The sequence below is a fragment of the Micromys minutus genome, assembly GCF_963924665.1.
Source record: "Micromys minutus genome assembly, chromosome: 14".
Classification (NCBI taxonomy): domain Eukaryota; kingdom Metazoa; phylum Chordata; class Mammalia; order Rodentia; family Muridae; genus Micromys; species Micromys minutus.
In genome coordinates, this window is record NC_137983.1 from 24,615,790 (window position 1) to 24,631,575 (window position 15,786).

Consider the following 15,786-nt stretch of genomic DNA (forward strand, 5'->3'; position numbering starts at 1 on the left):
AAGATGCTGTGGGATAGAACAATTTAGACTGATCTTTCTACTACTCTTCAATCAGATTCTCCAAAATGGTGGTTCAGGGGTGTGCTTAGTGCTGACAGGAATCCATGGCCACGCCTGGAAAGCACCTGGGAGCCTCACCGATGTAATTTGCCATCACTTTGGGAGCATTAAGCAGCAGACCCTTTATCCACAGAAATAATCCAGACTTACTGTCCCACAATTTCTTCATCAAAAAGTGGTTCATGGTACTGGTTTATGCTTTATTAGTTTTATAAATGACACTATGAATCACATTTAAGACAGATTGTTGTTCCTCTATTTGGGGAAGATCATACTCTTCCATCAAGTGCACAGCTTCATGCAGGATGTGCATGGAGCGGTAATGAAGAAAGGAACATCTGCCTAGCCAGACATATCAGATGAGTCAGTCAATGGATGGCAGAGCTCGATGGCTTCCACATCCTTCAGCCTCAGCAGTCAGGAGGAAGAGGCAGATGGATCTTGGAGTTTGAGACCAGCCTGGTCTACAGAACGAGTTCCAGGCTGGCAAATAAATGCACAAACACAATCAAACAAACAATAAATAAGAATCATCTGGAAACTTGAAGGTTGTTTAGTTAAAGAATACACCATTTTGAATTGTTGCTAGTATTTGGAAGGTCTTATGACCTTTGATACTACTTAAGGTAGTTATTATGCTTGCCTTTGAAGATACAATGAGGCCATGTTGTTCTGTTGCTGTGGTAAAACCTGACCAAAAGCAACTTGGTTTATTGGTTTCTGAACAGTTCATTATTGAGGGAAGTCAGGCAAGGAGTTGAAGAGAGACCTCAAAGCAGGAACTGAAGCGGGGACCATGGAGGGACACATTTTAATTGGCTGGTTCTCCAAGGCTTGCTCATCTTGTTGTCTTATACACCCCAGGACCACCTGCTCAGGGTAGGCACTGCATACAATGGGCTGAGCCTTCCCTCATCAATTATTAATTAAGAAGTTGCTCTCATTGACTGGAGATATGGTTTAGCAGTTAAGAGCCCTTGTTGCTCTGCCAAAGGATCCAGGTTTGATTCCCAGCTTGTGGAGACTCAACTATCTATAACTTCAGTTCCAGGATATCCAACACCTTCTTCTGTCCTTCTAGAGCACCAGGCCTGCATGTGGTACACAGACATATATGCAAGCTAATATCCATAAACCTAAAATAAAAGTAACTTTAAAAATAGAAAAGGAAGGAAGGAAAGAAGGTAGGAAGGAAAGGCAAACCTCACTCAGGTGCCCTCTTCCTGGTGACTCTAACTGTGCCGTGCTTCCAGAAACTAACAGCAACGTCATGCATTCACATTCATTTCAGAACAGCTTCTCCAGATCATCCATATTTAACGAAAGCATTGATTATTGGAACTTCTGAGGAGGCAGCAGTTATTAAAATCAATGTGTTGCTCATTCAGATTTTTTTACCTAATGATACATAATTGAATTGTTTCTGAACATTTCTCCTCCCCACAATCTATTCTTTTTTTTTCAAATTCTTTAATCATTTTTTACAGTTTAATCTTTATCCCCCTCCCAGTCTACCCTCTGACTGTTCCTTATCCTGTATCTCTTCCCACTCCCTAAGAGGATGTCTCCACTCCCCACCCCCAGACCTCTCTACTCCCTGGGGCTTCAAGTCTCGCCAGGGTTAGGTGCATCTTCTTATCTTCTCTCAGTGAGTCCAGACCAGGCAGTCCTCTGCTGTATGTGTACTGGGGGCCTCATATCTGTGTTTGCTGCCTGGCTGGTGCCTCAGTGTGAGCTGCCTGTGGGGCCTTTCACATGGCCTTCATGCTAGGCTCCTGTTTATAAGCAAACCACAGCATTAGTAATAGTGTCAGGCCTTGGGACCTCCCCTTGAGCAGGATCCCAATTAGGGCCTGTCACTGGAACTCCTTTCCCTCAGGCTCTTCTCCATTTCTGTCTCTGCAGTTCTTTCAGACAGGAACAATTCTGGGCCATAGTTTTTGACTGTGGGATGGCAACCCTATCTCTCCACTTGATGTCCTGTCTTTCTATTCTTTCAGACATGAAGAACAGCCAAGGCCTTTTGTATTGCATGCATGCTTGAAGGACTCACACAATGAAGTGAGATTCCTTCAAACGTGTTCTCGGGTTCTGGTGTTTTGCCTTCTCCCTTCGAAGGATATCCAGTCTCTCAGCTTACGTACAATGCTCGCAGAAATTCTCACAACAAAAGGTAGATTAATAAAATTAATACCACCAATGTGATGAGTGTTTAAACAAATGTGCTATGTGATTATATTTCATATAATATTTGTGCAGATCTTACATATTGCAGACCATGTGGGTTGTAAGGGATTTTAGACATTTAACATTTTATTATCACATAAAGGCTTTGGCCATACATGGTTTGAAAAGTTATCTATATTTAAAAGTTCATATTTATATTGTTAATGCTATTAATTTTGACATAGGAAAAAGCCACTCTTCATGTATGTATGGGACACATTCATTTGGAATAGTTTTTGAGTTATTTAGGCCAGTAGAAATACATTGAAGAAAGAACACTCACATATACGTACAGAAACTCTGCAGTGTTTATATATATATATATATATATATATATATATATATATATATAAAGTTTCATTGGTAATGTTGCTTTTGTGAGCTTTTAATAAACATTAAGTACTATACTATAGCATAATAAGAAACATTTAAAAGTTATTTGTACCGCTGAATACTTAATGATAATAAAAAACGAAAGACTGTCAGGGAGATGGCTGAGGTTAAAACACTTGTACAAGAATGAAGACTGCAGGTTGTCAAAGCCAGGCTTGTCCGCACACTTCTTTAACCCCAGAGCTGGGGCACGAAGACAGCCTATCCTAGGGGCTCGCTGACCAGCCAGTGTAGCCAAAACAGAGCTCCAGGTGTTGGGAGAGATGCTGTCTCCAAAAAGTATTTGGGCAAAAAGTGACAGCGAACACTGGAAATTAGCCTCTGGCCTCCCTATACACACAGACATTCATTCTAAGGGGCATGGGGGCAGATGCAGACGTGTGAAAGAAAAATGACTTAGGACAAACGTTCCCTAACTGCAGATCTTAAATAAGAGAAATATAGTGACTAAACTCCTCATTTATACAATAATAATAATAATAACAATAGTCATAATAATAACAACAATAATAACAATATTAATAATAATAATGATAGTAGTACCCCCTTTATTTGTGCTTATCAGCTGATTTACTAACCACAGACAAAAGGGCACTGCAAACTTAGGAGGGTGGGTTTGTGATGCTCCTGACTTAAATAACTTCCTCCCCAAAGCTTCTTTGAATGGTTGGGGGAGCGCTGATATTCACCTGGTTAAAACATCATGAACTTTACAGTAAAGCAAGGAAAAGTCAGAGTTCTTTTAGCAGTATGAGTTCTAGAAGACTTTCTTCCAGTATTCGATTGCATATTCAAATGAGCACTGCTTGTGCCTACACTGACCCAGAGGGATAAGCAGCTCCGTGTGTGTGTACATCCATGTGTACATACACATTGTAAAATACTCGCTGATGAACAGTGTTTTCCACATACATTTTCACTTATGTGATATGGAATCTATTACTTTAAAGAGGATTTATTTTTCAGTGACATTTTCTTTTCTTTCTCCTAGTCTTGAAGCCAGTAGTGGAATTGCTGAGTAACCCTGATTACATTAACCAAATGCTCCTTGCGCAGTTGGAGTACAGAGAGCAGATGAGTGAACATCACAAGAGAGCCTACACGTACGCTCCTTCTTACGAGGAGTTCATCAAGCTCATCAACAGCAACTCTGATGTGGAGTTCCTGAAGCAGCTCAGGTACTTCACCCATAATTGCAGCACAAGAAAGATACCAGCTGTCATCCCTTGCCTAGCTAGGGTGTGTGTGTGTGTGTGTGTGTGTGTGTGTGTGTGTGTGTGTGTGTGTGTGTGTGTGTGTGTGTGTGCTGGGTGTATGTGTGTGTGTGCTGGGTGTGTGTGTGTGTGTGTGTGCTAGGTGTGTGTACTGGGTGTGTGTGGGTGTGTGTGTGCTGGGTGTGTGTGCTTGGTGTATGTGTGTGTGTGTGGTGTGCTGGGTGTATGTGTGTGCCATTGTGGGCATGTGTGTGTGTGTGTGTGTGTGTGTGTGTGTGTGTGTGTGAAGGAGAGAGAGATGGAGAGGGAAAGAGAGAGAGGACTGGTACTTAATGGGAGTGTTCTTTTCAGGGAATTGGAAATAACGGCATTCATAATTTTCTCATTTGTTGACAACTGTATTTGTCCAGCTTCTCTTTAACAGTGAAACTAGAATTAATTTTTTCAAAGTATTAGGTTTCCGAAGAACTAGGTAATGATAGCTTGAGAGTGTTTCAGCTTAGAAGGAGAGCATGCCCCTCCTTCTTGTTTTAAATGGCAGTGTAGAACATTGTGTTGATTTTCATTTGTCTTAGAAAATGAAGAGGCTGGAGTGGGAAAAGGGCTTCCGCACTAATGATGTTGTGAAGCCACATTTGGAATCATCCCAGGCGTCCTTTGTTAGGGACGGTAGCTTTGAGGGGAGGGAATGCTGTTCTCATGGCACATGCATGGATGCTGTGATTATTTGGTAACATCTCGTTTTGGGCTGATTTCTCCACATCCCTTTTGTTTTAATGTTTCCACATGGTAATGAGAAGAAAAAGAAACTCTGGTGGGGCAATTTTTATTTTATTAATGATTTTGTTAAATCATTAATAAAAAAGAAAAGTACTGACCAAACATCAGCTTTTAGAACTATTCTGAGAAATTAAATACGCATCCTTCCTTTGAACAAACATTAACAAAGTCTGATCTGAATAACGTACCCCCAAGAGACATGCCTCGTTCTTACCAACTTTGTCATGGTTAATCTTGGTCTTGGGGATAAAGAATAATCTTTAAAAAAATTTATTTATTTATTTATTTATTTACATCTCAAATGATGCCCCCTCCCAGTTCCCCTTCTCAGAGTTCTTCCCCCAACCCACCCTTCCTTTTGTCTTTGAGTGGGCAGCCCCCCACTGGGTATCTCCCCCCCCCGCCCCCCCCCCCCCCCCCGTAATCAAGTCTCTGCAAGATTAGGCACATCCTCTCAGACTGAGGCCAGGCAAGGCAGCCCCTCTGCTACATGTGTTCTGGGGCCTCACACCAGCCTGTGTATGCTTTTTGGTTGGTAGCTCAGGCTCTGGGAGCTTCCAGGGGTCCAGGTTAGTTGACACTGTTAGACTTTCTATGGGGTTGTCATCTCTTCAATACTTCCCCTAACTATTTCATAGGGTCCCTGGCCTCTGTTCAATGTTTGGCTGTACGTATCTGCATCTGTCTGGGTAGAGCCTCAGAGGGCAGCTCTACTGGGCTCCAGTCTTTAAGCACAACACAGTATCATTAATAGTGTGAGGGATTGATGCCTACCCATGGGATGTTTCTCAAGTTGGACTGGTCCCTGGTTGGCTGTTCCTTCAGTCTCTGCTCCATCTTTGTCCCTACATTTCTTTTAGACAGGACAAATTTTGGGCCAAAAGTTTTCTAGGTAGGTTGGTGTCCTCGTTTTTTCACTGGGGGTCCTGTCTGACTACTGGAGGTGGTCTCTTCAGGTTCCATATCTCCACTTTTGGGCATTTCCGCTAAGGTCACCCTTATTGACTCCTGGGAGCCTCCCTCATCCTAAGTCTCTGAGCTTCCTAGAGATGCCCCCCCCCCCCCCGCAGCTGCATATTTCCATTTACTCTCCTGCCCCTCTAGGCTTCTCTCCTGTCTATGTCCATGCCTGATTCTGCCATTCCCTTCACCCTCTTCTTTCTCATTCAGGTCTCTCCCTCCCTCCCTCCCTCCCTTTCTCCCTCCTTCTCTACCTCTGCCTCTCATCACTGTTTTGTTTCCCCTTCAAAGTAGAATTCAAACATCCTCACTTGGGCCTTCCTTCTTGTTTAACTTCTTTGGGTCTGTGGGGTTTATCATGGGCATTATGAACTTTTTGACTAATATCCACTTATTAGTAAGTACATATTATATATGTTCTTTTGGGTCTGAATTACCTTACTCAGGATTGTATTTTCTAGTTCTGTCCATTTGCCTGCTAGGAACATAGTGGAGCACAAGTCCTTGTAGTATGGTAGAGCACCTTTTGGGAATATGCCCAGGAGTAGTATAGCTGTGACTTCAGGTAGACCTATTTCCAATTTTCTGAGGAACCACCATATTGGTTCCCAGAGTGGTTGTACAAGTTTTGCAACACACCGGTGATGGAGGAATGTCCCCTTTCTTCACATCCTCACCAGCACGTGCTGTCACTTGAGGGTTTGATCTTAGCCATTCTGACTGGTGTAAGGTGGAATCTACTGGTCCTTCTGGTTTGCATTTCCCTGATGACTAAGGATGTTGAACATTTTTTTTAAGTGCTTCTCAGCAATTTAGGCAATTTGTTGAGAATTCTCTGTTTAGCTCTGTACACAATTTTTTGAATCTCAGCAACAAAGATAGTCATTATTTCAGTATAAAGGCCTGGGAAAAGGTTATCCAAGGAAATGGACCTAGAAATGAGCTAGAGTAGCCATTCTTATATCTACTAAAACAGACTTATAACTGAAAGTAATCAAACAATAGAGGGAAGGACAATTCATACTCATTAAAGGAAAAAATACACTAAGAGAACATCTCAATTCTGAGCATCTATGCCACAAATGCAAGGGCACCCACATTTGTAAGAGAAATGTTACTAAAGCTTAAAACATACATTGAACCCCACACTTTAATAGTGGGAGACCTCAAAAGCTCATTCACACCAATAGATAGGTCATTGAGACAGAAACTAAACAGAGAAATAATGAAACAGAGGTTATGATTCAAATGAACCTAAAAGATATTTAAAGAACCTTTAACCCAAATACAAAGGAGAATAACTTCTTAGCACCTCACAGAACCTTCTCCAAAATTGACCACATAATTAATCAGTCATAAAGCAAACCTCAACAGATATAAGAAGATAGAAATAACCCTATTCATCTTACCAGGTCACTATGGATTAAAACTAGACTTCAACAACATCAGAAACAACTGAAAGCCTACAAACTCATGGAAACTGAACCATTCTCTACTCAATGATCACTGGATCAGGGAAGAAATAAAGAAATTAAAGACTTTCTAGAACTCAATAAAAATGAAGGTACAACACACCCAAACTTATGGGATACTATGAAAGCAGTGCTAAGAGGGTAGTTCATAGCACTATGTACTCTCATAAAGAAATTGGAGAATTCTTGTACTAATGAATTCAAGTACATCTGAAGTCTCTAGGGAAAAAAAAAGAAGCAAACACAGGAGGAATCGATTACAAGAAACAGTGAAACTGGGGCCTGAATCAATTAGAAACAAAGAGAACAATACAAAGAATCAACTAAACCAAGAGATGGTTTTTGGAGAAAGTCAACAAAATAGACAAGGCCTTTGCCAAACTAACCAAGAGACATAGGGACAGTATCCAAATCAAATCATAAATTGAAAAAGGCAGCATGACAATGGACACTCAGGAAATTCAAAGATTCATTAAGTCTTTCTTTAAAAGCTTGTATTCCACAAAATTGAAAAATGTAAATGAAATGGATGATTTCCTACACAGATACCAATTACCAAAGCTAAATCGCAATTATATAAACCATCCTAATAGTCATGTAACCCCCAAGGAGATAGAAACAGTCATTAAAAATCTCCCAAGCAAAAAAAGCCCTGGGCCAGATGGTTTTACTGGAGAAATCTACAAGACTTTCAAAGAGCTAATGCCAGCACCTCTCAAAATATTCCACAAACAGAAATTGAAGGAATCCTACCAAACCTATTCTATGAGACCATAGTCACCCTGATACCTAAAGTACACAGTGGCTCTGACAAAGAGAATTTCAGGGGGCTGGAGAGACTGCTCTTCCAGAGGTTCTGAGTTTAATTCCCAGCAACTACATGGTGGCTCACAACCATCTGTAATAGGACCCAATGCCCTCTTCTGGTGTGTCCGAAGACAGCCACAGTATACTGTCTCAATAAATAAAAATATCTTAGAAGGAGGAGGAGAGAGAATGAATCATATTTTAGAAAGAAAGATGAACATTGATGCAGAAATACTCGATAAAATACTAGCAAACTGAATCCAAGAACACATCAAAGACATCATCCACCATGAATAAGTAGAATGCATCCCAGGGATGCAGCCGTGATTCAGTATATAAAAAGCCATCAACGTAATCCATCATATAAACAAACAGAAAAAAAAATGCACCTGATCATCTCAATAGATGCTGAGATAAAAGTCTTGAAGAGAGCAGGGATACTATGGGCATACCTAAACACAACAAAGGCAATATACAGCAAGAAAATAGCCAACATCAAATTAAATGGAGAGAAACTTAAAGCAATTTCAGTATAATCAGGGACAAGAGAAGGTTGTCCACCGCCACCATATCTATTCAACACAGTACTTGAAGTCCTAGCTAGAACAGCAAGACAACTAAAGTGATGAAGGGGATCCAAGTTGGAAAGGAAGAAGTCAAAGTATTGCTGTTGGCAAATGATGTGATAGTATATATAAGTGACCCCAAAACTCTACACAGATAATAATAATGGGGGAAGATGATAATGATACACAGGGACTAGGAGATGGTTCAGTGAGTAAAGTACTTAGTATACACATGTGAGAATTGGGTGTTGGGTCCCCAGCATCCTTATAAAATCCGGGGGGCCATGGCAGCTGAGCTCAAGTCCCTAGTGGTAATGCCGAGGGCGGAGACTGGGAATTATTAAGCAAGCAGAATGGTCAGGTTATTCACAGTGATGAGCCTCGGGTTTAGGGAGAGAGCATACCTCAATATATAACATGGGGAGGAATTGAGAAAAAATTCTGACATCAGCCTTGTCTTCCACTTGAAGACATGTGTATGTATGCTCCCACACATACGAACACACAGATAGACAAACATATACCCAACACACTCATATTAAAAATATATGCAAGAAAATGTCACAGAGAAAACTATTTTGAATGATAATAAAATTAATTTAAATCATTTTATTTTACTTTTTTTCTCTCTTGAAGACTGGCATATCTGTTGTTGGGAATCCAGAATAGAGCCTAGTCCCTTCAGCAAGCTTGGCAAAGAATGATGGGAGAAAATACTGTCGCAGGCATTTTTCTTAATGATAGTTGTATGCATCAAGAGTTTACCTTTAGAATGTCTGTGAAAATACCTTCTATCCCAAGGCACCTTTTCCTGGCACTGTGGTATAGCTCTCTGGGCTTTGTTGCACAGGATTTCAGTCAGTCCTGTCTGACAGGTGCCAGGGTATTTTTTATCTATGAGGAATTGAGCTTATCCTAGGAACAGAGCAGTGACTAACCTTTATTCTCTGTGTCTCGTATAGCTGACCTGCACAGACCCCCAGGATGATGTAAGAGCGGTGACCTCTCCCTTTGCTTCAAAATGTACATGATGTTTTATATATATAACCTTTCTAGTTGGTTAATTACTGTTTGATATAAAATATAAATATAAAATTTTTCTCTACTTAAGGAGCAGGTCTGCTTACTGTTACAGACCGTCCAAATCGCTGCTCATTAGATGCTTGTCTAGTTGACAGTGCTGAGACTTACTGACCTGCAAACCCTAATGGAGCTTTCTTTGATCATAATGGGAACTCTTCAGCTGTCTTTCTGGTACAGTTGAGTACTCTGCTCTCTGACTTCATTAGTGTTTAGGCCACTGTATAAAAACTACTCTCATCCAGACTAAAGAATGCTGCCTCAGGCAGGAACTGTGCTCTATTTAGGCTAAGAAGCTGATGAAATCATTTAGTTTTATATATCACATATTTGGGTTATGATGCATATTTTTGAAGGAAATAAAGTCATTTGATTCTTTTAGGCTGGAATGCATTTAAAAGATGAAGTAAATAAACCCCTGGAGGATGGTATTTATAGTTTGGGGATAATTTGGTTATTTTCTGTGTCAGTATAAGATGCTTTCAGGGTGTTATTAGAATATTCCCATGAAATTATTAGAGCCAGAAACACTTCTTTCCAGTGTCCTGAACTAGTCACCTTTAATGCTGGCTGTATTCCAGACTCATCTGAGCTTTACTAAAATGGCAGTCTGAGCTTTACTGAACCCTCTGTCCTGAGAACGGCTTCCATTCCAAGTCCTCCAGGATCCAGGGATTGAAGTGATGATGCTGCAGTCAGGGTGAGGTGAGGCTGTGAACTTTCCTAGTTCTCTAGAAGTAAGGTCAGTTCTGCCAACCACAGGAACCAAGCTTGTGAATGGCATGTCAGCCGCAGGAGACTAGGAAACAGGCGTTGATTTCCCACTGCTACTCTCCGAGGGGAGATGCCACAGTCCAGGAACTCATGCCAGAGCTCAGAATGCAGGTGTAGTCATTAGTGAAACTCAACATCAGGACCATCCTAGGGAAGCAACTGAATAGTCCTTTATTTTGAAGATAAACTGGAGTCCAAGTACATAGACAGGGAGAAGTGAGAGGTTCTGCCCTTAAAGAACCTTCAGCAGAGGAAAGGACAGATTGTGTCCCTGAACAGTATCCAGTGCTCTCTGTATTGGTAATTCTCTAGTAAATTTGTAGAATGTACTGTAATGAAATATATTTGTTCCTCAACAGAATAATGCAGATACCCGGGCTTTATGCCAGGAATTTATGTAGTTGGTTTGGCTCTTTTCATTGGGATAGAACAATACCTGAAATAAGCAACTTCAAGGAGGAAAGATTTGTTTTGCTCTAGTTTTAGTCAGTGGTCCTTTGTCTCTGTTGCTTCCAGCAATGCCTGGTGAGGCAGAACATTAGGGCACAGATCATATGTTGGAGCAAAGCTTCTCACCTCATGGTAGACAGGAAACAGTGAGTGGAGGGCCAGGGACAAGATATGGTCTTCAGTAGCATGACCCTACTTCCTCCAGCCAAGTCCCATCTCCTAGTGACTCACCCCAACATTAACCCATTGGTGAAGCTCCAGGACTTCAGAATCCAGCCACCGGTCCACAGCACCATCATCTGGAGATCAAGCCGCATGAGTCTTTTCGGCTACTTTCTATTTAACTCATAATCGAGGGGAATGGGATGTAAGTATTTTAGAAAGCTCCCAGTGACTGCAGCTCACCTTGATAATCTCTTTTTACATAGCATATTCCCCCAAATGTCAGCCAGAAGTTTTGGCTAGATGTCATAGTACGTGACTCGGTGTACTCCAATTCTTTGAAAACAGTTTGGGTTTATGACAACTCTGTCAACGTGCAAATTTCCTTAGTTAAGGCCATTATTGCTGTGATGAAATACTATGACCAAAGCAACCTGGGTAGGAAAGGGTTTAATTGGCTTATACTTCCACATCACAGTTTGTCATAAATGGAAGTCAGGACAGGAACTCAAGCAGGACAGGAACCTGGAGGCAGGAGCTGATGCAGATGTCATGGAGGAATGCTGGTTACTGGCTTGCTCTGCGTGGCTTACTCAGCCTGTTTTATAAAATTAATTAACATCCCAAATGCTGCTCCCCCTCCCAGTCCCTCTCTCACAGAGTTCCCTCCCCCCTCCTCTCCCCTTTTTCTTTGAGAGGGTGGCCCCCCCTGGATATTCCCTAATTCTGGCACATCAAGTCTCTGCCACATTAGGTGCCTCCTTTCCCACTGAGGCCAGAGAAAGCATCCGTGAAGACTGAGCTAGCTGTCTGCTATATAGGTGCCTGGGACCATGTTCCAGCTCTTGTATACTCTTTGGTTGGTGGCTCAGACTCTGAGAGCTCCCAAGGGTCCAGATTTGTTGTCTTTGTTGGTCTTCCTATAGGGTTCCCATCCTCTTTAGGGCCTTCAGTTCTTTCCCCCAACTCTTCCATAAGAGTCTGTCCCTGACCTCTGTCTAATGTTTGGCTGTGGGTGTCTGCATGTGTTTCAGTCCACTGCTGGGTAGAGCTGCTCAGAGGATAGCCATGCTAGGCTCCTATCTATATGCATACCAGAGTATCATTAATAATACCAGGGATTGGTGCTTGCCCATGGGATGAGCTTCAGGTTGGGCCACTTATTGGTTGGTCCTTCCATCAGTCTTTTTTCCATCTTTGTCCCTGCATTTCTTTTAGATAGGACAAAAATTCTGGATTGAAACTTTTATGGGTGGGTAGGTTGGTTTTCCTATCATTCCAGTTCCTGCCTCTCAACCTGTTTTTAATAGAACCTAGGATCACTCCCAGGGATGGCACCACCCACAATTATCTGGGCCCTCCCACATCTGCCATTAATTAAGAAAATGCCCTACAGGCTTTCCTACAGCCTGATCTTAATCCAGGCATTTTTCTCAGTTGAGGCTCCTTCTCTGATGACTCTGGCTTGTGTCAAGTTGACATAAAACCGTCCAGCACAATATTGTATGGACGTGTCTTTTTATTTATTTTTTACCATATTTACTGTGATAGAACAAAGATATCTTTATTAATGACCTTTCAGGTAGATTTGTTTAACCTCTGCCAATAAACTCTTCATTTGGGACTAGGACATACATTAAAGTGAGGGGTTGTTCTGTGTTGCAAAATATTTAGCTGCTTGCCTGACTGATACTGGATGCCTGGAGTACCCTGCAGCTGTAACAACTAAAAATGTCCATAGCAATTGCCAGATGATCCCTGGGTGCGTACTGTTGCCCTTGACTGAGAGTTACTAGTGTAACTAATGAATACGTTATTACTAGATGGAATTAGATACAACCCGAAATCCAAGAAACCCAACCCAATGATGATGACCTTCAGAGTAGGGTGTTGTCCCCCAGCTTTAAGGTGCACTTGACAAATAACATCTGTGGATGTAAAGGTATACAGTGTAATTAGCATGCTGAGTTATGAAATGAGTTCACCACAAGCTTGTTACAGTGTTTTGTTTTTGTTTTTTTTTTTGTATTTTTTTTTTTTGTGTGTGTGGCGAGAGCACATAGAGTTGAGTCTGTAAAACAGTGTTAATGACGGTAATCATCACATGTTTTTACCTTAGCATCCCACAACTTACTTACTCAATATAACTGGATTCTTGAATGATTTATCTACATCCAGCTCTCCTGCATCCTCATCTCTAAGAGTCACTGTTTTGTCTTCTGTTTTTATGAGTATGATGTGTGTATCTACATGTACATACAAATGCTTATGTGTTATGGAAGCCAGAGCTTAACTTGGGTATCTTCTTACCTGAGACAGGGTCTCTCACTATCTTAATTAGGGTTATATTGCTGTGAAGAGACACCATGATAAAGGCAAGTCTTATAAAGGAAAACAATTAATTGGTGCTGCTTACAGTTTCAGAAGTTCAGTCCATTATCATCATGATGGGCAGCTTGGGAGCATACAGGCAGATATGGTGCTAGAGAAGGAGCTGAGAGTTCTACATCTGTGTCTTCAGTCAACAAGGAGAAGACTATATCTGTATGTAGCTTGAGCATTGGAGACCTCAAAGCTCATCCCCACAATGACTCTTTTTTTTCAGCAAGACCACACCTACTCTAACAAGGCCATACCTCCTAATAATGCTACTCCTTGTGGGCCAAGCATTCAAACACACATGGGGCCATACCAATTCTAACTAGCACATTCATTAAATCTGAAACTTAGCAGATGGCTCAATTCACTGGTGAGCAAGCCCCCAGGAACCTCCCATGCCCTGCTTCCAAGCTTCCATACTTTGGAGTAACAAGTATGTACTGTCCCATCTGGTTATGCTAGAGATCCAAAATTGGGTCCTTAAGCTTGTGAAACAAACATTTTACCCACAGGGCCATCTTCTAGCCCAAGTTCAGCTTCAAAATGTAGGCCATGCAGTGCTTGTCTGTTCACCATATTTCATTTTAGCACAGTGTCTTCTGAGTTCATCCCACAAAGGGCAGTGTCTACCACTTCTCCAAAGCTAAATCATATAAGAGGCATTTGGGATTGCTATAGGGCTCCACCTGCCATGGCTCTCAGCCTTGCCCCAAGCCAGTGTTTTCCCATCCTCAGGGCAGCTCAGAGGTTCTTCATTGTCTAGAGTGACAGCCACCACATCCTACTTCCAGGGACGGGTAAAAGGCAAAGATAGAAAGTGGGACATGTTTGCCTAGGGTGTTTCTTAAAGAAACTTCTGTAAGCTACTATATCACATTTCTGTGTATATTATTTATATTTGACTATAATATCTGATTTTGCATAGCCATAGACCCAGTTTTTTTTTTTAAATGGAGGGTTTTATTACTAAGGAGTAAAGAATGGATATGGTATAAGCAATTAGCTATTTGTGCTATGATATCATATCCTTATAATTCAGTGAGTGACAATAGCTGTTCTTCATGATAGCACTGGAACAGTACCACTTTTCTGAACATTTGCCAAACTTAAAGATATTTCAAACAAATGCTCAGGGAAGGAGACTCTTTGTTGCTTAATGTAGCATGTATTCACTGTCCTCCATGCAAATCAGCACAGTCCTGTGCTCCTTATAATCATTATCTTACCTGGTTGGTATGACCATGTGAATTGGGTAACATTGTTTCCATCCCATGGTTTAAAGAAGTAAAGTGATCTACCTATCGCAGCCAAGATCATGTCATCAATAAATAGTGCTAGGGTCTGATCTCAGGTCTGCTTGCCTTTAAATTCTCATTAAAGCCTGGTGATTTTCTGTCAGATAGATAGAAAGCATCAATGACAAGGCTTCAGCCTCTTGGGGATCACTGAGTCTTCCCTGGCACTGATTCTTTAAGGGAACAGTGCCACCAATGGTACCCTCAGCTATTGTTAAGACAGCAGTAGATGCCAGAGCATCCTCAGCAGTGAAGTCCTAGGGATCAAACTTAGGTTGTCAGGCTTGTTGGCTTAGCAGTACCATCCCTGACTCATTTGTTTCAAAGAATGAATCACTAAGAACACCAAAAGAACAAACTGTTCAGAATATTCGGTGTACCCATTAAGTGTTAGAGATATTAAATGTGTTCTTAGTCTAGCCCATTAATATGTATTGAATCCCTATTGTATGTTTAATACCAAGCTGGGTACAACAGGAAAAGAACCGGCACAACCCCAGGGGCTTATTATTAAATGCAAAGAAAAATTATCCCCTTCTTTTTATAGCCAGAGCCACAATATTGTCTTGGGGTCAAAACTGTGTCAATCTTTAGACTTCCATGACTGGGCACACAATGACTAGACACCATTTTTATTTGTTTGTTCATAACACTGAGAAAGCAGGACTCTTTAAACCAGCATTGTAAAATGATAAGTGAATAGGTCCTATTATCAGGCAGAACTGAGCTAGGATTTGAGAGAAGACAGACTTTAATGTGCATTATATGTTAGATGTAAGACAGGGAAGGCATGAGGTATGCTACATCTAAAGCAATAGATCTTCCTCCTAAAAGATTGCCTCCTGGAAGGACGCAGAGCCAGAGCCAGAGCCAGAGCCAGGAGAAACTAGTGTGTATGGTGGCATAGAAGTTGACCTGGCTGGGCCCTGTGTTTCTATGGAGGGCAAAAAGCAGCTGGGTTGGTGAGAGAACAGATCCTGGTCTGCTGGTAGAGGGCAAAGCTGGGGTGTGGGTTACCTGTGAGGACATGCTGGGTGAGGTAGGGCAGGGGGAGGGGGAGGGGCTCCACAGAGGTGCTCAGGTGGGTTTGGGTGGGAGAAGAGTGGACATTTGAGCCAGTGCAGTGACCCACGGGTCAGGAGAATGGGATGGCAGCCAAAGGAAGAAC

At 41.7% G+C, this 15,786-nt stretch overlaps 1 protein-coding gene across 1 annotated transcript in view; it reads left to right on the forward strand.

Moving 5' to 3' along the window:
* SNX25 (sorting nexin 25) overlaps positions 1-15,786 on the forward strand; it is a 100,393-nt gene that overhangs the window by 37,372 nt on the left and 47,235 nt on the right. The window contains exons 4-5 of the mRNA XM_080928367.1: positions 2,061-2,233; positions 3,671-3,857. Coding sequence (XP_080784493.1) covers positions 2,061-2,233; positions 3,671-3,857 — 360 coding nt within the window. The remainder of the gene's footprint in view (positions 1-2,060; positions 2,234-3,670; positions 3,858-15,786) is intronic.